Source organism: Trachemys scripta, chromosome 1, assembly GCF_013100865.1.
Source record: "Trachemys scripta elegans isolate TJP31775 chromosome 1, CAS_Tse_1.0, whole genome shotgun sequence".
Classification (NCBI taxonomy): Eukaryota; Metazoa; Chordata; order Testudines; family Emydidae; genus Trachemys; species Trachemys scripta.
In genome coordinates this window covers 272,217,518-272,241,230 of record NC_048298.1, presented here as the reverse complement: position 1 = coordinate 272,241,230, position 23,713 = coordinate 272,217,518, and the positions used below count along the sequence as shown (strand labels likewise).

At 40.4% G+C, this 23,713-nt stretch overlaps 1 protein-coding gene across 1 annotated transcript in view; it reads right to left on the bottom strand.

Moving 5' to 3' along the window:
* Positions 1-23,713, bottom strand: part of KLHL1 (kelch like family member 1) — a 427,542-nt gene that overhangs the window by 34,626 nt on the left and 369,203 nt on the right. Inside the window, exon 8 of the mRNA XM_034758372.1 lies at positions 3,372-3,534. Within this exon, the coding sequence (XP_034614263.1) occupies positions 3,372-3,534 (163 nt within the window). The remainder of the gene's footprint in view (positions 1-3,371; positions 3,535-23,713) is intronic.

The window sequence follows — 23,713 nt, the reverse complement described above, 5'->3', positions numbered from 1 at the left end:
CGATCTATACAGTCATGAATGGCATGGAGAAAGTGAATAGGGAAGTGCCGTTTACCCCTTCTCATAACACAAGAACTAGGGGTCACCCAATGAAATTAATAGGCAGGTTTAAAAACAAACTAAAGGAAGTACTTCTTCACACAACACAAGTCTATCTGTGGAACTTGTTGCCATGTGATGTCGTAAAGGCCAAAAGTATAACTGAGTTCAAAAAAGAATTAGATACGTTCATGGAGGATAGGCCCATCAATGGGTATTAACCAAAATGGTCAGGAACACAGTCACATGCTCCAGGTATCCCTAAACCTCCAACTGCCAGAAGCGGAGAATGGACAGCAGGAGATGGATCACTCAAAATCGCCAAGTTCTGGTCATTCCCTCTGAAGCATTTGGCATTGGCCACTGACAGAAGACAGGATACTGGGCTAGATGGACTATTGGTCTGACCCAGTATGGCAATTTTTATGTTCTTTGATGTCAATCAGGATATTGGTGTGTGCATATGCATGCCATTTTCTCTCCACTGCATCAAAAGGATCTGCAGAGTACTGAGAAAACTTGCCAAGTGGAGAAATTGGATGTGATTCTCTCTTGTTGCTAGGCAATTCTCTCATGTTTCTGGAGAGGGTTTCAGAGGATTGAAATAATCTAAAATGGTCCTGCGAGCCTGTCATGGTTAATACTCATGCCACAACAGCAACTTTCTGCTTCCTCCCTGATGATTGGGCAAAACCCATAGATGGCATTTTTATCCAGGTGTTTCTCCAGTAACACTATAAGTAGGGCCCTACCAAATTCATGGCTGATTTTGGTCAATTTCAGAGTCATAGGATTTTAAAAATCTTAAATTTCATGATTTCAGCTATTTAAATATGAAATTCCATGGTGTTGTAATTGTAGGTGTCCTGACCCAAAAAGGAGTTGTAGTGGGGTGTGTGTGTGTGTGCGCGCGCAGTACTGCTATCCTTACTTCTGTGCTGCTGCATGTGGTAGCACCGCCTTCAGAGCTGGAGAGTGGTGGCTGCTGGCTGGGATCCCAGCTCTGAAGGCAGAGCCACTGCCAGCAGCAATGCAGAAGTAAGGATGGCATGATATGGTATTTCCACCCTTACTTCTGTGCTGCTGCCTGCAGAGCTGGGCCCTCAGACAGCAGCCGCCAGTCTCCAGCCACCCAGCTCTTAAGACAACAGTGCAAAAATAAGGGTGGCAATACCGTGACCCCCCTAAAATAATCTTGTGACTCCCCTGCACTCCTTTTTGGGTCAGTACTCCCAATTTGAGAAACGCTGGTTCCCCTGTGAAATCTGTATAGTATAGGGTAAAAGCACACAAAAGACCAGATTTCACAGGGAGCAGTGGGAAAAAAATCAGATTTCACAGTCTGTGATGCATTTTTCAAGGCTGTGAGTTTGTTACGGCCCTAACTATAAGGAGAAATATCACCTGCCTCAAAGGAAAGATGCTACTGTGTTGAGTGCAACTTCTGAAGAGTAATCAGTCTGGACAAGGGTGAGGGCTCTGATCAAGTAAAGGTTCTTTTTGGAAAATTGCTGTCACCTGGATGCATTAAGCTCAGGCAAACACAATGATCTCTCAGACCACAGCATAAGCAGGAGAGATTTTGACTCTACATCAAGCTCTCCTTGGCTGGATTTGGAAATAAGAGCTATCCAACTCAAGAGAGTGGAACCCTGCATTGGTAGCAGGGAAACTTGGTAATATGCTTCACCATAAACTTCTGCAGGCAAAGATAAACTGGTGTCTCCCTGCTGAAGATACCAGTCAGCATAATAAAGTTCTGCTTTGTGCTAGGTGTATGTCTTTGTCACTCAAGTGAAGAACAGTTGATCACTGGTTCAGAGTGGGGTAGGAGGCTATGACAAGAAACTATCCACATTAGGAGATAATGTATGTTATGTCAGAACATTAAGAATTTAGGAGGTGGGGGAAGTGATCAGAGAATCACTGATTTATTTTGGGGAGCTTGGATAATTCCCCTATTCTTCTTTTAGAATACCCTCATTTAGATAAAAATAAAGCAACTATCCACTTACGTTTCTAAGTGTAATTCAGGGTACCATTATCTTATGATTCAAGAAGACAATCAAACGGTATTACATTAGCAATTTGTATTATAGGTTTTAAGGAAGTTCAATTATATTTTTAAACTTGGCTTAAACTGTAGGAAGGGAAACCCAGTTTTCAAATATAAATGGATCCTTGTTTGATTTAATAATAGCCAATGTTTTGTCTCCATAACATTGGACACTACTGCTACCAATTGACTGAATTATGGCTACAATGTTCTCTAGTGTAGATGCAAAAAGATGTGCAAATTTGTTAAAAATGGCAAAAGGTGATAATTGGGTGTGAACCTTTTAAACACTCGATGTTTCCTTACATAGCTTATTCCTAAGCAAAGGTGAGATAGATGTATAAAATATAACCAAAGCACAAACCAGTCCTGAGTTTCTTTGATGTATCAGTTATTCAAAATTATTCACCAATACTTTAGATGAACCATTTTCAGATTATTCTTTATTTGCTGTATTTATGGTGCATATCTAATCACATACTGGTAGTAAATTCTGCAATTTAGTTTTTACTTACTGACTGGAGGACTGAAAGTTTGTAAATAGGCAAATGACAAAACCATAAACAGTAAATAACATCTAGAACTATTCAATGAGCTCTTATTAGTGCCCTACATTTGTCCGATCAAGAAACAAACAAAACCAAAGAGGGGAAGATCCTACAGGTGATGCTTAGAATGTGAGCACATTTTGTGACCTCCACAAATGGCAGGTTTAGTGCACACAACAAGAGGCAGCTGACGCAGCGAGAGGCATTTTTCCCTTTGGTTTACCTGCTAGAGCTGCTGCCTTCAGACCACAAAGGTCATGTGGTTTAGTTTTTGATTGCCATAATATGCAGAATGCATATAAAGTAATTCCAGCTACTAGGGAAATCACATTAGTAACTGGGTAAGTTGACTGCTGAATAGAACTAGCACACACAACACGTATAGATCAGATTAGCGAACTCACAGTGTGTCCTAGCCAACACTTTGAAAATGTTCCCCTGTACCTCCTAGAATTATAATATACACAGTTTGACTTCAGCTCTATGTTCTCAGATCTTTAATGTAAATCATGAAATTACTTAAAGACAAATGAGATAATATATTTTAATTTGCTATTTATCAACATAACATACAGAAAGATGATGTGCATATGGCAACAACCCTGTGTCTATATTTACTTCCAATGATGCCCTCAAAGGTAATACACCAAAAGGTATTTACTACTGTGCAACAGTTACTCATCCTATAGAAAAGTGTGTTTTAAACAGAACAAGAATACCCTACTCACTTGCCATTTAATGCTGCCACTCCAACAGTGCTTCTGGCAATTGACATACTTGCCACAAATGTCCACTGCTGACTTTGTGGATCCCACCTCTCAACCGTGTTCAAATAGCTCCAGCCATCATGGCCACCCACTGCATAAATAGGCCCTTCAAGTACTGTAACACCTAAAATAGAAGGGAGAGAGAGAGAGAGAGAAGATAAACATAGATAATCTTACACTGCATCAGGGGTCGGCAAAGTTTGGCACGCAGCTCGCCAGGGTAAGCACCCTAGCGGGCCGGGCCAGTTTATTTACCTGCTGACGCCGCAGGTTCGGCTGACCGTGGCCCCCACTGGCCGTGGTTCGCTGTCCTGGGCCAATGGGAGCGGCAGGAAGCGGCGCGGGCCGAGGGATGTGCTGGCCGCAGGTTCCCGCCACCCCCGTTGGCCCGGAACAGCGAACCGCGGCCAGTGGGGGCCGCAATTGGCTGAACCTGCCGCGTCAGCAGGTAAATAAACTGGCCCGGCCAGTCAGGGTGCTTACCCTGGCGAGCCGCGTGCTGAACGTTACCGACCCCTGCACTACATTCTTAAATAAATAATTACCATAACAAAGGTACCAAGTAAATATTAATATGCCCATATACTCCTGGTTGAATAAGATCATAGCAATCATCTCACCCCTCATCTCCTCCCACTCACACTGCGTTGTTTTTTTCATGTTAACTGGCAAATTGGCTGAGTCCTTACCATGTCCTCAAAAGAATATAGAGGACAGAGTGGGTCACAAAATGGGTTTATTTTTCCCCATGGAAAATGTCTACTTTTTATTGAAAACCTTTTTTGATAAAAAGTTGAAATTTTCTGTGGAAAGCAGACACTTTTTAATAAGAAAATAATTTAGCTAAAACCCCAGTTTTCCACTGAAGAACAGTTTTGATGGAAAAATTTAAGCCAGCCCTGAGTTAGTGTTCAACGTCACAACCCCTTTCCTGAGGATTGATTGGTAACTCAAAAGCAATAACACAGCAAACATCAGCCTAAATTTCTTCACCAGTATTGCCTGTTCCTAGAGTTTTCTTCTGGGATCTCCTCTGTCCTAGCTCCCCAATCTCATCTGGTTCAAAGAGACGCTGGTACCATTTCTACATCGTGGCTTGGCCCACATGCCACCATGACTCAGCAGTAGTGTCCCTAAATCTTAATGTAAATAGCATAAGAACATGGACCATACAGTATGGCATTTCCTACCTAGTCCATATTCTGATGGTGGCTAGCATCAGATGCTTCAGAGGCAGGTGCAAAACACTTTACAGTAGTTAGGATAAAATCTTATTGGGATCAGATTATCCTAATCCCTAATAGATTGCTTTAAAACACAAAGCATGAGATTTTTATCCCTTCCAAACTTTGTTAGTACTTACTATAACAATTCTGGATATGCCATGTATTTCTCTTGATAAATATATGATCCATCTTTGAATCTTGCTAAATTCTTTGCCTCAACAACATCCTGTGACAAATTCCACAGTCTAATTACACATTATGTGAAAAACAAGTAGCTTTTATCTGTTTTGAAACTTTTCCCTTTTGATTTCACTGAATGTCTCCTTGCTCTAGTCTTGTGAGCCAGATAGAACAGTGGTTCCTAGTCAATTTTCTCTTTTTTTTAAAAGTACTTTTTATGGTTATATACTAACTATTCATTTTATATACTTTTATCATGTCCCTTTTTACTCATCTCCTTTCTAAGATAAACAATCCCAATTCTTTTCAATCACTCTTCATATGTTGTCCTTCTCTGAAATTCTTCAAATTCTGTAATATTCTTGTTTGAGAAATAGTCACTAGTACTGTACATAGTAACACAGATGTTTACTGAACAGAAATTTTCAATGAGATCTCCACAATGATGACCAGGTCCCCTTCCTGAATTGATACAGTTAAGTTAGAACCCTATAGAATGGATGAGTAATGGGTTCCCTGCAGGGCCCTCCTGGCTCCTGACCCCACTGGACTGAGAAGTCACACACAGATCTTTTGGTGCAGTGCTCACCTGGTGCTTTTATTTATAGGCTGTGCTCCCACCACCTTTCCACCATACACGTAGTCCCCTTCTTACAATCCACCAGCAGGAGAGAGGGGGCAAGCTATCTCTCTCTGCTTCCCCCTCTCTGCCTTTCCACTACTGCAACTTCCCTCTTTCCATCTCCTTCCTTCTGGCTTCCTTCCCCTGGGGCTCTTATCCAGCCCCAGCCTGATGAGACAGCAGCTGTTCCAGCTTCCCTAATCAGGGCCAGGTGATCTACCCAGCTCCAATTCACCTCCTTTAATTGGAGCTGGATTGACAAAGGGTTGGCTAAGCAGTCTTCAGCTTAGCACCCTGTCACAATGAGTAATACATATTTTCCCTCCAATATGCATTACTTTGTATTATCAACATAGAACTTCATCTGGCATCATGTTGCCCATTCACCTCACTTTGTTAGGATGTTCTGACATTTCTCACAGTCTTCTTTGGACTTGACTACCCTAAATAATTTGTTCCATCTGTGAACTTTTATACCTCAGTGCCCACTCCATTTTCCAGAGCATTATTAACATCTATCAAATGAACTCAATAAAAAAATTCTATATTCGCATCTGCCACCCCATTACATTTACATTTGAAACAACCCCCTCTTTGCAGAGCATCAAATGCCCTCATTCTCCTTGTAATTCCTCCTCAAAAAAGCCAGTCCAGTTCTGGCCCGCTGCATTTTAAAATATTGAACAAAGAAAACTCTGGAGTGTAGAATTTCAACCCATTGTTGTACAGTGATGAAAGTGTTCACTGCAAAAAATTACTCGTTTAAACATTTTGAAAGATATAATATGTATATCTCCAGACCAGCTCATTAGTAACAAACAAAATCCAAGATTTATTAATTCAGACTGATTTTGATTTGTGTCCTACTGGAGTGAATGGGTGTGATACTAATTGAGCAACAGATTCTGCCAACCCTGTTGACACTGAGTAGTGATTTACTCCACAAATACTCCCATGGATATTAGTGGATAGCGCTACTATGTGTATAAATAACTTGAGTTCAATAGAACTGTTCATGGAGTACGTTATTAGTCAACATGAGTAAGGCTGGCAGAATTGTGTGACCAGTAAATTTACCCAATGCTTTATTTAGGCAGCTAATTTTTCCATTTTAGGCTGTCAGTGGGTGAAAAGTAGAAACACGTAGAACTGGGGCTGAGTAATATATCTCGAAACTGGAAATACAACAGCCTTCAGCAAAAATGAGTCATCATAGTATTTCTAGTGATTTTTATATTTTCCCTAACCCATAGATATTTTAGTTATGCTTTTTTTTTGCATGTGGTTTTTAATCATACTGGAATAAAATCAGAAAGCTGCAACAGCTAGTATTTCCATGCAACAATTCAACAAGTGCTATCTTCTAACTGCAGGAAAAAATCCCATGCATTCTGTTTATTTGCCTTTCTCCAAATCATCAGGAAACTATGACAAACCAAGTACTAGTATAATTTGTGAACAGAGGCAATCATATCTGATAAATAGAACATTTCACATATCACTGATTTGTCTGTGCTCATACGAGATATATGACATCAGGTATTGCTTTTATATTACTTCCATACATGGCAATTTGAGGGACTGCATATGTTGCCTGCAAATGTGTGGGGAGAAGGGGTTGGTGGGTTTCTTTGGTTTGGTTTTCAAATTAAGAAAGAATGCTTAAAATAAATCTGTTTTGCATAAATAAGCAGATGGAAGAAGCAATGGAACAATCAACGTGAAAATAAATTGTAGACCTTTCTAAGAACACAGTAAGCCATATCTTTGCTTGGATTAAAATGAAAAGAAAAAAGGGCTAAATTCTGCTCTTTAGGCCAGAAATTTGTGCATCCAGGATAGCAGCATGTAGCCAACACACTTCTAATACAAGAGACACCCTGCAGTCACATTGGACTGGCACACTGCAGGACACTTTTTTCTGCATTTGTCAGTGAAAACAGTATGAACCCTAATAAGTGCTGGCACAGCTTGCTACACTGTTAGCAGCATATGGGAAAGATTCAGAAAAGAACAAGAATTATTGACAACCTGGAAAACCTGCTTTACAGTGAGATATTTGACATCCGCATAGCTTACCCAGGATGTGTATCCAAGAGGTGATTTGATCATAGTCTACAAGTGTGACAGACTGACAATATCCTGGACAAACCTTATGGAATGAAGGAATGGAATTAAAGAATTAAGATAAAATTTACTTATCTTAAACCTTATTGAGTGAGAATTAATGCCTTTGGGATATATTATATTAAAATGCAATTGTGTATTTCTTATTGTGGAGGTGAAGGATGCTAATATAATTTCTCTGGTTATCAGTCCTTTGAAGCCACACCCTCCTCCCCTGAGAGGTTCACATTGGATTCTCCAGGGACCAACAGACAAAGAAAGGATAAATAAATAAATAGATAAATGAATGAATAGGATAAATAAAATTTTGGATAAATACCCTGGTTTTCAACAGGCTACTGACCTTCTTCCTTGTCCAGCAAATAGACAGGATCCCTGGTCCACAGAGGGCCCCAATCCTTTGAGAAGGGTTGGAAGGACTGGGCCTACCCAGGCCCCATAAGACTGGGGACGTGTTCTGAGCTGAAGCTGTGATTAACTTGTAACCACAAGAAACCCCATGGGTGGAGCGCTGAAGGACTGCTGTGGGAGCAGAACCCAGGTTAGGATTTGGATAATCTCTGATAAACTTCTTAGTAGGTGTGTAGGCTCGTTTATCATTTTTAGTATGTTTTATTTCTAGTGCTTTTACCTGAGAATAAAATAGGCTTGCATCGGAAGAACTGTGTGGTAATTTATCACTGTGGGCAGACACACAGATATCAGTCTCTGAAGAGAAAGCAAGCCCATCTATTTAGGCAAACTGCTGGGAATAACACAGGGAAGGCAGGGAACTGTTTGGCTTGCAAATACCCAGACAAGGAGGGAGTGAGATGTGTGTATCCACCCATGAAAGATAACAGCCAGGGAACGAGAAGCCTGAGAGGGGTACCCTTGCTAAAGCACTCTGTATTTAAGGGGAAATACAGGTGCAGTTGCTCTGAACTGTGACAAGAAGTACATACATGGGGAGAATATATCTGATCGAAAGGGCTCTTGAACCTGGTTGATAAAGGCATAACAAGATCCAGTGGCTGGAATCTGCAACTTGATGAATTCAGACTAGAAATATGGCTCAATTTTTCAGTATTGAGGATAATTAAGCACTGGAACAGTTTATCAAGGGATGTGGTGGATTCAGACACTTGAAGACTTTAAATCTTTTAGAATTATTGGATGAAAATCTATAGTCTGTTATGCAGGAAGTCAGATTAGATTATCATAATGGTCCCTTCTGGCCCTAAAATTTATGAATCAGTATGCATTTGCTAAATTGCAGCTCACTAAACCACACTTCCTTTGACTACAGTGCCCTAATCACTAGAATATGGGGTAGTCTGAGATGGGTCTTCTGCAATATCTTCTGTTGAAACTGTTCCACTTTGTGTGAACAGCTTTATAGTAACCAAAGAACAGCAACTACAAGAACGACTCTATATTTCAATGGTTAGGGCATGTACCTGAGATGTGGGAGACCCAAGTGCAAGTCGTGCTCTACTGGCTTAGTCATGAGATAGGCACCAAGTGTTAGGACAGAGGCATAAGTGCATATGCCTCGCTGCAGAATCTTAGTTATCTAGGGGATTTTAACAGCAGAAATGTAGGTGCCAAGGATGTTTAGGGATGTTAGGCACCAGCTGAGCAGTAGTTTTGAGGATCTCAATGGTGCTTAAATGTTGGCTTTAGTTGTTGAATATGACAGTTATGTGCCTACATTCTTTTATGCGAATCTGGGCCCTAGGGACTTTAGGCACCTGTAGGGTTAGCCAACACCTGAGTGGAGGTTTTGAGGATCTAAATTTTGGATTTAGGCACTTAAAATCACAGTAAGGCACCTAAATTCCTTTGTGGACCTAGCCCATACTGAACACTGCCCTTTTACTCAAGTTGTCTCAGATTTGTTTGGACCAAGCATGCAATATTGGTTGGGTGCCAATTTTTGGCTTCTTGGAGAGCAGGCTGTGAACAAAAAGGACTATCTCACACTGTTAAACTAACAAATATCAACACGAGGTTAGAGATTCAAGACAACCTACTACTTCCAGTTTAGCATGACTGTGAAGTAATGATAACTTTCACTATTCTTTCATTCTGATTAATATGTTGTAAAATGTCCTCTTTTTTCCTGAGTATGGATTATTTAGCCAGTAAAAAGTGATGATTTCTTCTTTAAATAATCAATTAGATACAGAATTTTATGGAGATAATTGAGTGGACACATTAGTCTGATTTGATTCTAAACTACTTTGAGATATCTCTTAAATGAAGATTGCTTTATAGTATATTTTGAAAAAATATCAGATCCCCATTGTGCAGGAGCAAGCTCTTCTGGATTTATTCAGTTCACCTCAACAAGATGCCTACAGAATCAAGAAAGAGCTTCTTCCAAACAGATGACAATGTAAGTATGAATTATTACTACTAAGGTAAGGAATTTTCATAAAGTTGAAACAGACTAAGAAATTCACTATTAGTAAATGTATATATATTGTTCTAAGAAGGGTCCATAAGTAATCAAAATACACGTGAAGATCCTGAAAACAAAAGAATTAACTGAAACAATGGCACTGCCAGGGGGAGTACGGAATCTTCTCTTCATACTCTGGCAATGATGGTACAGTTCTAAAATGTGTAGATAAAAGTAAATGAATATTAGTTGAAACTACATTTCTCAGTTACAACATGAAACATTTACTAGCTGGAATAAACAACTTTGGAATTATACTGGATATAATATACTTGGCTCCTGAAGACATTACTACAAAGAGGCTGCCGTACTTGCTGTTGAATAGGATGAATGTGCATTTGGTCTATTAAGGGAGCAGACCTACTCTAATAGAGAAATGGAGTTTGTGTAACTAGAATTGATTGCTCAACAAACATTCTGCTTGCCTAATTGATGTCCTTATTCCTTTAAATAACCAACAATTTTCCTTAAGAGCCATGAATTAAATGCACAGCCTTAATCACAGAGCAATAGTTTTGTAAATTGACCTGATGGAACTTTTTGTAAAATCTAATCAATGAACCTTGCAGGTTGTTACATCTACAATACAATTTCAATAAAAGGCTTTTGTTCCCTGTTTGCTATGTAATGAGTTACATTATTAATTAATATTAAACAATCATTTATATAGCTCTAGAATTGCAGACAGCACTTTAGCTAAAAATACTACTCTAACCCTGCCCCAGATGAAACAAAATGCCCAGCCTCAAAAAGCCTCCAACCTTAAGACATAAATAGCAATAGCACAGCCAAATCAAGAGTGGCATGAGGATTTTTTCACAGGTAGGCCTTGAGCATAGCTGAGTTTTCAGAAGTGATCTGAAGGAGGAGGGGGATTTGCATATATTAAATTGAGAAGCCATTTATTTCATACAGAGAGGACTCCTAACAGTTAAGAAAATTAAAAATGGTTGATGTTATTAGGGTACCTATAGCCAGCTATGGGGGATGTAGAGTCTTCTGTAGTTAGGGCTCAGACTATTAATTTTTATTATTATTATTTCAGAAATGTAGCTTTCCCTAATTCTTTCAGCAACCCAGACAACTCAATATATTTTCTTAAAAAACAAACACAGCAATTCCTAAAACATACTGACATACTCATTAAAGGTGAAGTCTGCCAATGACTATATATGCAGAGGACCATATACCAGCTTGGGATAGCCAGAGCACAGCAGTTTTTCCCACTCTCTTTCCTCCATGACATACCCTCTCCTCTAGGGACTTCAGGAACAAAGATGGTTATTCTATTCTACACCTGCTGGGGACTCTTTTGTCCTGGGGAAACACCCAACAAGGGAATTGCAAGTGTTTTGCACTCCCCTTTCAGACGCCTGAACAGAATAGTCTATCCCAAAGTATAGATTGTGGATTCTTGTCTTTAGACTCCTGTCTTGTGCAGCCCTCCATTTGAAAAGGTTGGACACCTTTCTATTAAATGGTTACATTTTAAAGCTTCCTTGGGCTAGTTGGACCACTTTCCCTTCCTCTTTGCCACCCTTTCAGCAGCAGTTTGTTTTCCACCAACCACACTTTCTTTCTAATGTAAAATATTACACTGGGAATATTGAACAAATACCAGTTTAATCGTCACAAGAGAAAGTGGGTTGAAAGTGCTTAGAGGGCCATTAAATGTTGCTTGTCTTTCTCCAAATCATTCTCCAAGCTCCATCCCTTCTTTCCTTGCCTCTTTTTACTATCAGTCTGCTTCTATTTTCTTTTCCCCGTCCATTCAATATAAGGAGTATAGAGATTCTTTCCTGTGAAATGCTGGGAGATGGTGCCGGACATGTCAATCAAAAGCACCCAACCAGCCAATCAGAAAATGGGTCTGGTGTTCATTAAAGTCAATGCATATACATCAGTTTAAAAGCATTGCAATGTCAGCACCAGGCCTCTTGAATTTGGCAAGATCAGCATCTCAGATATAGTGTTACATTAAATTTAGTTTTTGCACAGAATATACTTATGACTAGAGTGCAGCATGGACATTACAGGTAGATAAACTTAATCTGATGTTAACTGAGATTGTATTCTTTAGGCTCTAATTATACAGCTGCCAGAGCAAAACTATATCTGTAGTAGGGAGTAGTGCAGGACCTTAACGATGACATTCGTTTAAAAAAACACATCTGTTCTATGTATCAGCAACAACTGACTGAAGATACAGAAGTGTCATTAATAAGGAAGACAGTCATTTGTGCATGGCCTGTAAATATGCTGTACTGCAAGCTATGAATATGCATAAAATGTGTTAACAAATTACCTTCATCAAATTATGGAGCAAGTTATTAAAATGCAAAATTATAACGGATAAAAACGTCTTCTAGCAATAATCACTGCTCTAGTGCCATCTGAGCCCATTCTTGTGTCTTCTCTTAAAAGCAAAAGCAAAAGCAAATAAAAATTGAAAAATAATACTTTCCCAAGAGCAATTTTCCTTTCCTCCTTGTCCTAACTATTGATCCACATTTCCTCTTCATCTGCCAGGGTCTGGCTTTTTCATTGTTTTTTTTTTTTTTTCCCCAAATTAAAAGACCAATTCTGCAAGGTGCTAAGCATCTCCTGAGAGGTACTGAGTGTCATCCATTCTCACTGAAATTAACTGTTTGGGCCCAGTTCTGCAAACATGGACTTGAGTAAAGTTGCACATGTGCGTAAAAGTGTTTGTAAAATCGGGTCCTTAGTTTGTAAACTCCTAGGGGCAGAGAGCTTGTTTTCTTACTTGTCATAGCTCCTTACTATGAATACCTATGAAACCAAATAGATTGAAAAATAATAATAATTATATAGTAACTAAAAGTAGGAAAAGCTTTCTGCTAATCCTGACTGTAACTCCTATAGAGAACACATTTCACACACAAGCATTCCCAATCTTTTTGGTTTGTTCTCAGAGATTAGATGACATATTTGTATCAGAACAAGAAGTCACTGGCACTAGAAGGTCTCCAAATCTACCATTCCTTCTAGGACACCTTTTTCAATTTAACAGGTCCTCACACAGCACACAAAGCAAAATATTTTCAAAGAACATTGACAATAGTCTAGTCTCTTCTTATGAAATTTTTGGTTAATTTGTTTTAATATACAGAACTCAATTTATTTTAAAATAGTTTGGAGTGAAATGTTAGAATACCATTCCTACCAGCACACTGAATAACTTCTACTCAAAGAGCAAAGGTGTTAAACCCCATACAAGTTTTATTTTTCTTCTTGGTGCTCCTGATTTCAGGGCAGTTTCTTGGGATTAGGGTATGTTAGCTGCCTTACTTGACGCTATCTGGTAACACAATACTGACTCTAAGGAATTTTTCATTTTATCTGTTTGTAAACAAGGCATTGAACAGATATGTTAGAAAATCAATTGCCAGGATTACTTTCTGAAACCAGTTATACACTATTTCATGTGCACTACATGATTCCTGCGGTAATGTAGCATCAGAAAAGTTTTTGGAGTGGTCCATACACACTAGTGCATCTAAGGTAATAAGCAGTCCTGTGTAATTTACTGAGGCTGACTGTAGATCCAAAAGTTCTTCACATATACTAGTAGAGAAAAAATTTACCCACATCCGCCAAGATGAACTTAGTGAAATAATTCACATGTAGTGCATACCTGAGGTCCTATTGATGCTGTGACGGACTGCCCCGGGGTGAAATCTGGAACGGGGGTACTGCTGACATATCAATCTGATATACCAGCCTGGACTCCCTCTCACACTGTTCTGCTGTATCAAGCTGCAGACCACTCCCGGTCCTGCACTAACACAAACCTTTACACAGGGAATGACACACCCAGCTACAGTTACATGAAGTCTTCTCCTCAGCCACTCATGAACTAACAATAGAGAGATTCCAACTGGCTCACCCCACCCCCAGCTCCCCAGCTTAGGACCCCAGAACTGTACCATCTTGCCCCGGGCAAAAACTTGATCAGTATACGTTTATTACTCAGTCCACCCCTCTCTCAAAGTGGAGAGGACAGTGCACCAGTTTTTGCTCCTCAGCAGATTCTCCAAGCACTTCTAGCAAAATACACTCTTTTAGGTAAAAAAAAAAAAAAAAAAGACTAATTTATTACCTACAGAAAGATAGATTTAAAGTGATTATAAGTAGTGTACAGCTCAAAGTAGATTACCTAAGAAATAAAACAAAACTGAAATATAAGATTTATAAACTAGATAGAATTTGAATCAAGCACTGTCAGCTAGTACAAGCAGGTTAAAGCTTTATCATACACAGGCAGAAATTCTTCTGTCCCACTTGGGACCCCCTTCTGCAGTTCAGGCTTTGTTCCCCTTTTATAGCTTCTTCCATGTGGAGGGAACTTCATTGACCCAAACAAAGTCCCCAGCACAGTTTGTGGAAAAGTACGGGCACCAAAATGGAGTCCAATATCACATGATTTAGTCGCATGGCCTTGCATGCTTTGATGAAGGAAGGAATCTCTTTCCTTAGAGGTTTTTAAGGTCAGGCTTGACAAAGCCCTGGCTGGTATGATTTAGTTGGGAATTGGTCCTGCTTTGAGCGGGGGGAGGGGGCGGACTAGATGATTTCCTGAGGTCCCTTCCAATCCTGAGATTCTATGATTCTAGGAGTCATGGCAGGCATTACCCATAATTTGGCTGAAGCGTCCACAGAAAAGCTTGTCAGGTGAGGCTAAGCTTTATCCATGGCCCACTGTTTTCACTGATGGGCCATTATAGCACTTTACAGTGTGCTGGCTAGACTAGATGTAAACTACTTTGTGGGTGTTACCCAGGAGCAAACACACTGGAAATATAGATGAATGGTCAATATTCATAACTCCAGATACAAAAATTATACATGCATACAAATAGGATAATCATATTCAGCAAATTATTACTCTTCCAATGACACCTCACATTATATATCTTGAACAAGATGCATCATAATTACATCATAATCATATCACTATGGTGAATATGGGGTACAGAGTGTTACTTTGGGCATAGAGTATCACAGATGCATACAGGGATGCACCCAGGAATAGTGTGGTATACTGTCATCTCTTTGAGGCATCTATGCACTAAGGGGGAGGGAGGAACACTAATATGAAAGAATTGTGCCATACTTTCCCCATATATAATATTTTCATACTAGAGGAATAATAAAACGTAAATAAGACAGTTATTTGATTTACACTACTCAACAGCTCATAAGAGGTACTGGATACTTTGTCAGATCCAAGGGTGTTAATATATGGTGTTTGATGATGGTACTGTGGTAATGAGGTGAGTTAATGTTATTTTATGTTTAGGGTTGTGGAAAGTAAAACCTGTGGTTGGACATGAGCCAGTGATTTAACATCTGAGGACTCTGAAAAGGCCCATTTGGTAGGTAGAAGCTACCATGTAATGTTTGTTCAAGTGCTAGCAGTTGAGTGAGGACTGGTGGAAGGGAGAGTTGATATTTGCTGGCTAGAAATGGATTTCTCCCGCACCTGGTGTGACAATCAAGATCCAGACACCCCAAGAAAAGAGCACGGGATCTGAACCCCGAAGAATAAACAATTTAATCAACTTATTGTATATAATATTATTTTGTATAAAATAAGTCGAGTAAAGTCTTTCATGAAAGCTTGTAATGTTCTGAACTTGCATTCTGAGATATGCATAAACACTATGGTTATGAATCTATTAATATAGAAAACTGCTCATAACCCATACAATTTCAAACACAAATCACAGCAAGGAGGTGAACCTCCCACACCAGGCATTTACGCAAAACCAGATGCCAGAGAAAGGCATCAATGGGCCAGAAACGTTAACTGAAAGATATCTACAACAGGTGATTTCCTCACTTTGAAAACTGATGGTAACTTGGGGGGAAAAAAACCCTGAAAAAAAACGTTTTAAAATGGAAGTGAAGTGAAAGGCATCCAGAAACTCAGGGATAGACAGTTGGGGAGTATGTCCGTGAAACGGAGAGTCCCATCCATGGCCAGGGGTACACAGGGAAACTGTTCAGATGCAACAGGTAACTTGTCTTAGAACAGGGAGTTTATCTAATTTGGAAGTGTAAAGACTGAGGTTGTGTCTTTATGTTTATTTTCTGTGTACTGTTTACTTCCTTTACTATTTCATCTTTGAGTCTGTGATTTTTTCTATTAAATAAACTTTTGGGAGGTTTTTTTTTCACCCAAGCAGGTCTCTGTTGTGCAAACTGTGTGGACTGTGGGTGGCAAAGTGAGCTGATAACCAGAGGGCTCATTGCACACCTTCTGGGGATACGAACCAGAGTGGAAGGATAGATTTGAGGTGACTTGAGATTGGAGGGGTGTTGCTTTTACTCTGCAAGAAGTAACGTGGCTGGTGGAAGGCAGTGTCAGACCTTGTGCTTAAGGGCAGGCTACTGGTGTCAGGGCTCTGAACCAAAGCTGCAAAACATAAAGGCTACCAAGGTTACAAGGCAGGAAGAGACAGACAGAACCCCTTACCAGTCCGGGTGATTCTCAAAACATCACAGTTGACTGAAGTTTCCTGAAATGGGCTCTCAAGACACCAGAGACTAGTTCATTTGGGACTGTATGTGTCCAGGTTACCAAGAAGGCAGGACACAACATGTGGCTGGTGAGATGAAGACAGTCTGTGGGCTGGGTCATGGGCACTTGTTGGCACGGGGTGAGCTGCTCAATAAAAGGGCCAAAGAAAAGTTTTGTGCAGGGCCTGCCCAGGTCAAAGCTGCAGAGTCTGCTAGCAAACTGAGAGGATGAGGTAAGAATCAAGGTCATGCTGGGCAGGGTTGTTGTATAGGGGTCAGCAATGGTCCTAAGCTGAAGACAGTAAACCAAGATGAGGGTTGGGAGTTGGGCCGAGGTAGTGAGCCTGGGATCCAGGCGAGTTGAAGAGAGGATACACCACAAAAAAACACTCTAGAGCTCTACATTGCCAGCCAGACAACTCCCAGAAATGCCCCCCCCCCCGGTTTATAAGAAGAGTGCCAGTCAATCAGAAAATCATGGAGGGCTGTTGCTCATGCCCTTTAGGGCAGTACTTCCTGCAGATCTTAGATTCTGAGTACTTCTCAGTGGCAATTCCGCATCAGCCCTGATGATGATGAGAGAGCAACACCTGTGGCAGATCCTGGTTCTAGATGCATAGGTTATTGCTGGGAGAGACAGGAAGGGGTTTTTGTTTTTAATTTTGTTCTCTTAATTTCCAGGTATTCTACAAGGAAAAACCTGCAATGGGAGGAGAACAGCATGTCACCACACCACTGTTAATTCTTCCTCTGCTTCCATCAGAGAGGCCCCTGCCAGACAGGCATCTTGACTATGGCGGCTTCTAAGCAAGTCCTGATCTTGACTTGATGGGAATGCAACCTGCATATCCCCTCTGACAAACGTCAGCCACCCGGTGTGAAAGGTGTCTGTTGGTGGAGTCCCCCAAGAAGCAGGTAAGAGAGCTGCAGGAGGAGGTGTCTTTTTTGCATAGCATCTGAGAGTTCCAGGACTTAACTGACAGGATGCATATGGAAACATCTGGGGTGCAGGATGCTAGTCAACTACAGATGACCACAACAACACTGTGAGAGGAAGAAGAACTGGCTGCTCTATGGGGAGAATACTGGCTGCTGGCCGCCTGTGGCAGTAGACAGTTCACCATCCCCTCTGAGGTCACCCCATCCATCATGCTCAAGAACCAGTACACTATACTGGCAACATAAGATGAAGAGCAGAATCCACCTGTCCTCAAGGCTGAGGGGCTCACAGGCACCACACCCAAAAGGAATCATAAAGAGCTGGTGGTCAGGGTCTCCCTTCTGAGGCGGACACAAGCATCCATCTGCTGATCTGACATGATGTCCCGGGAGGTGTGCTGCTTACTTGGAGCCCATGTCTGAGACAGAAAGGTTGCCTAGGCTCATCTGTCTCTCTGAGAACTACTCTATGCCACTCATCCATGTGGGTACTAAAGATACTGCCTGAGCAGATCCATTGTGAATACAGAGCTCTTGGAGTGAGGGTAAAGGAGTCATGGACACAGGTTTTGTTGCTGTCCATCGTCTCAGTTGAGGGTAAGGCTGCAGGCAGGGACACACATATGCTGGAGATTAATCCATGACTGTGCAGATGGTGTTGGTGTGAGGGCTTCAACTTCCTCAGTCATGGGATCCAGTTCCAGGAGGGAAAACTCCTGGTAAGAGATGGTGTTCATCTGACCAACAAGTGGAAGAGCATCTTCATGCACTGACTCACCAACCTAGTGAAGAGGGCTTTAAATTATGTTCAAAAGGAGCAAGTGACAAAAGCCCACAAGAAAGCATAAAAAAGACAACCTTAACAGAGAGCTAGTTTGGGGGGGGGCGGCATGGAAAATTAAAATCCAGTCATAGGAGCACCAAGAGGTAAATCACTAGGGGAATCTGCTCAACTTCTTAGATGTTACACAAACTAGGGAAATTTAGCCTAGAGGAATCTACTATAAGGATGGTGCACAACTGGTTGGAAAACTGTACTCAAAGAATAGTTATCAAAGGTTCACAGTCCAAGCTGGAAGGGCATATCAAATGGGGTCCCACAAAGTTCTGGGTGTGGTTCTATTCTATTTTCATAAATGGTTTAGATAATGATATAGAGAGTACATTTATAAAGTTTGTGACACATACCAAGCTGGGAAGGGGTTGCAAGCACTTTGGAGGACAGGAGTAGAATTCAAAATGATCTTGACAAACTGGAGAAATGGTCTGAAATAAATAGGATGAAATTCAATACGGACAAATGCAAAGCACTACACTTAGGAAACAATAATCAATTACACAAACAAAAAATAGGAAATCACTGCCTAGGAAGGATTACTGCAGCAAAGGACATCATTCTGGGAGGTAGTAGAAGGAGTGATTTAAGCAGGATGTGAGAAGTAATTCTTCCACTCTGCTCTCCACTGACAAGGCCTCAACTGGAGTACTGTGTCCAGCAGTAGGCACCCAACTTCAGGAGAGATGTGGAGAAAGTCCAGAGGAGAGCAACAAAAATTAAAGGCCTGGAAAACATGACCCAGGAGGAAAGACTGGGAAAAAAGGATTTGTTTAGTCTGGGGAACAGAAGACTGAGGAGGACATGATAACAGTTTTCAAGTACGTAAAAGATCATTATAAAGAGGAGGTTGATAAGTTGCTCTTCTTAACCACTGTGGACAAGACAACAAGTAATGGGAAATTCAGGTTAGACATCAGGAAAAACTTCCTAACTTTACTTGTAGTTAAGCACTGGAACAAATCACTAGAGATGTTGTGGAATCTCCATCATTGATGATTTTTAAGAATAGATTAGACAAATACTTCTCAGGGATGGTCTAGATCAGTGGTTCTCAAAGCCGGTCTGCCGCTTGTTCAGGGAAAGCCCCTGGCGGGCTGGGTCGGTTTGTTTATCTGCCACGTCCGCAGGTTTGGCTGATCGCAGCTCCCACTGGCTGCGGTTCGCCGCTCCAGGCCAATGGGGGCTGCAATCAGCCGAACCTCTGGACCCGGCAGGTAAACAAACCGGCCCGGCCCACCAGGGGCTTTCCCTGAACAAGCGACGGATCGGCTTTGAGAACCACTGGTCTAAATAATACTTAGTCCTGCCTTAGTACAAGAGACTGGACTACATGACCTATCCAGGTTCCTTCCAGACCTATATTTCTATGATTTCTACATTTATATACAAATGCATGGACTGGAAGTATAAGTACATTAGATAATTATGACTTAATTGGTATCACAGAGACTTGGTGGGATACATCTCATGACTGAAATACTGGAATTGAGGGATACAGCTTGTGTAGCAAGGACAGGCAGAGAAAAAAAGGAGGAGGTTTTACATTATACATCAAAAATATACATACCTAGAGGACAGAGTTATAAGGAATATCCAGAATGGATTTTTCAAGAACAAATAATGAAAAATGAATCTAATTTCCTTTTTTGACAGTGTTACTGGTTTAATGGATGGAGGGAAGCAGTCGATGTGATATATTTTTATATTAGTAGGGCTTTTGACAAGTCTAACATGACATTCTCATTAGCAAACTGGGGAAATGTGTTTTAGATGAAATTACTATAAGGTGGATGCACAGCTGGTTAACAGGTACTACTCAAAGAGTAGTTATCAGTGATTCGCTGTCAAATTGGGAAAGGTTATCTAGTGGGGTCCCACGGGGTTCAGTCATGGGTCCATCTATATTCAATATTTTCATTGGTAACTTGAATAATGGAATGGAGAATATTCTTATAAAATGTCTGAATGATACCAAGCTGGGAGGAGTTGCAAGCCCTTTGGAAGACAGGAATTAGAATTCCAAATGACATTCTCAATTTAGAAAATCAGTCTGAAGTCAGCAAGATGAAATTCAATAAAGACAAGTGCAAAATACTTCACGTAGGAAGAGAAAATCAAATGCACAACTACCAAATGGGTTATAACTGGTTAGGTGTTAGTACTGCTGATAAGGATGTGGGGGTTAAAGTGTATCACAGATTGAATATGAGTCAACAATATGATGCAGTTGCAATAAAGGCTAATATCATTCTTGGGTATATTAACAAGAGTGTTGTATGTAACACATGGGAGGTAATTGTCCCACTGTACTTGGCACTGGGGAGGTCTCAGCTGGAGTATTCTGTCCAGTTCTGGTGCCACACTTTAGGAAAGATGTGGACAAACTGGAGAGAGTCCACAGGAGAGAAACAAAAATGATAAAAGTTTTAGGAAATCTGACCTATGTGCAAAAGTCAAAAAAACTGGGCATGTTTAGTCTTCAGAAAAGTTGACTGAGGGAGGCCCTGATAACAATCTTCAAATATGTTAAAGGTAGTAATAAAGAGGATGGCGATCAGTTATTCTCCGTGTTCACTGAACGTAGTACAAGAAGTAATGGGCTTAATCTGAAGCAAGGAAAATTTAGGTCAGATATTGGAAACCCTTTCTAAATATAAGGCTATTTTAACTCTGGATGTTTACCTGAGTGTCTGCAGGTATGGCTACCAGTAGCTGCAATTTGCCGTTCCCGGCCAATGGGAGCTGCTGGAAGCGGCATGGGCCAGGCCACCACTTCCCACAGCTCCCATTGGCTGGAAATGCCGCGGCCACTGGAGCTGTGAGTGGCCTTACCTGCGGACGCTCAAATAAACAAAGTGTCTCGTGGCCCACCAGGGGCTTACCCTGAGCAAACTGCAAACCAAGTTTGGGAACCCCTGCTCTAGATGAACAGTGAATGAGTTCATTCATGGGTTTACTTGTAATTAATAAAGTAAGAGTTTTTTAATTGTGTCTAGAGTGGAGCTGTGGTGACTGGGTTTTTCTGCAGTGGAGCACCTACTATTTTTTTATTAGTGAGCACCCTGCTCCCGGGGACAGGTACCTTGGAATAAAGAAGCACCTTCAGGGATGGCATGGCATGGCATGACATGACTTTCCAAGTTCAAAGCTTGGTGGGGGCAGCAGTTATCTGAGTGTAGGAAAGATGGGGACATGACTGGTTCAGAAAACATTTTTTTTTTATATCCATGAATGTTGTAACAGACGACCAACCAACCAACCAACCAACCAACCAATCAACCAACAAACAAACAAACAAAATTAAGCCCTGAATTGTAAAATTTAATCTCATTGAAAATAAGAGCTAAGAAATTAATAAAACCATGTGCACTGAATAAAGCAAGAATGCAAATTTAAATTTTGTTTTGAATATGATCAAAAACTTAATAAACCATGTTTGTTCCCTCTTCAGTCAAGCAAAAGTCAGTAAATATCAGTCTCTTTTGTCTCCTGAAATGAATGCCTTTTCTAGGGAGAATATGTTCAGTTTCATAAAAAAATAGTTTTAATCCAACTCAATTATGTCTCAGCATTCTGCTGTTTAAGAAAATCATCAGAAGGATTTAAAATTGACATACCCTTGAATTGGAGGAAAATTTGAAATGAATACAGAAAACATGGTACACAGAGTGGGAGAAAAAATGGTGGAAGGAAATATGATGATGAATTACAGAGTTTGTTCCATTTTCTTATTTCCTAACAAGAATGAGCTCTGTTTCTGAAAAAAGATGCCTCCTTCCCCTCGTTCATCACTTGGATGTTAGTCTTTCAAAGGGCAAGCTATGCTATTTTTCAAATAAACAAGAGCTAAAAGTAAACACTGTTCAATGGGAGGTCACTTGTACTTTCCCTTTGATTATTAGTGTTACCTTCAGGGAGCCATTGCTGTAAAGCATGCAGGGAAATTCTATTATGTTTAATTAGCTAATGAGGTCTATATGGCCTGAATTATTTATACTGGGAGATTATAATGGGATTTATAAATGTTTTTTTCCTGAAGATGTCAAAAAACAAAGCTTTTCATATCTTTTACTTACTCTTGATTTCACATATTTGTCGGTCAGATTGAAAGACTCACACCATGTGAACATTTACAAAGCTTAATTATAGACTGCAAAAGTCCACATTCCTGACCAGCCCTTGTACTGGACAGGCAACTTGGCTGTAGGCAAGTTAAGAGTTTGACTTAAAGGGTTAGGACAAATATTGTTTTCATCCTGATTCTTTTACGGATACCTGTGAATGCTAAAAGACAAAGAAATAATTCTCTCTAAAGTTAGATCTGCTATGGACTGCTGCAATTCCATCTCTGATAGATAATCTTAAATGGGACGAATTACCTTCTGCCCAGGTAAAGCACCACTGTTTCTGGGGTGAATTCCAGTAACTATTTAACACAACAGAGGAACACTAGACAACTGTTAGTCAGGACAACACAAAGAATATTGAGGTATGTTATTCAAACATCTGTCTTGAGATAAAACTGCCCAAGCTTCACACCCACATTTTTATTTTCAATTATAAATTTCTGACCTCACCAATATTTTACTGATTTTCACTAATGACCTCCCCCAATTCCCAGCCTTCATCCTGGCCATTTTACATCTCAAGCCATCTCTCTTGCATAATAGCTGTCTGAACATGCTGAAAAACAGTAAATTGTGAACATTCTGAAAAACTTGCTTGAAATTATACAAAAGAGGCATGTTTAATGTATATGTAATTTGTACAAAATGTGACCTTAAAAAGGCATACAATATTCATAGAGACCCTGTCTGATTTTTGGAACACTGCAGACTTGATCTCTGCAAGAGGTCTGCACACAGAACTTCCACTGGCCTCAAGGAGTGTTTGATGTGCTGAAGGATTGGAGGATTGAGCCTAAAATACCCTTTTAGTGAGCATTCATTAAGACGGTGTTGCAAATGCTTTGTCTTCAAGGAGGTGTTGAGATTTGTCCTGAAAAAGGGTTTGAAGCTGATTAAATGGGTTATGAAAACACCCAGCCGCTTCTCAGGGGCCAGTAGACCCTGTACAGCTATGTTAATGGAGCAGAGATTTACAGCAGTGCCTCTCTTTATCTTCAGTTCAGTTTTGTCAATGAGAAACCAGATTCTCATCTGTGACACTATATTACCCTGGGAACCTGGCTCAGAAATGTTTATAACTGATATTGTTGTGATTAGTTGGTCTTTAGTGAATTGGAACATGATCTACTACTTAACAAGGGTGCAAATAACAATGAAAAGGTACTTTATGATTCAGAGAAATAGTTCTTCAAAACGTGTGCTGATGTAAAAAAACGGAAGCAAAAATCTAGTACACAAACAAATCAATATTTCA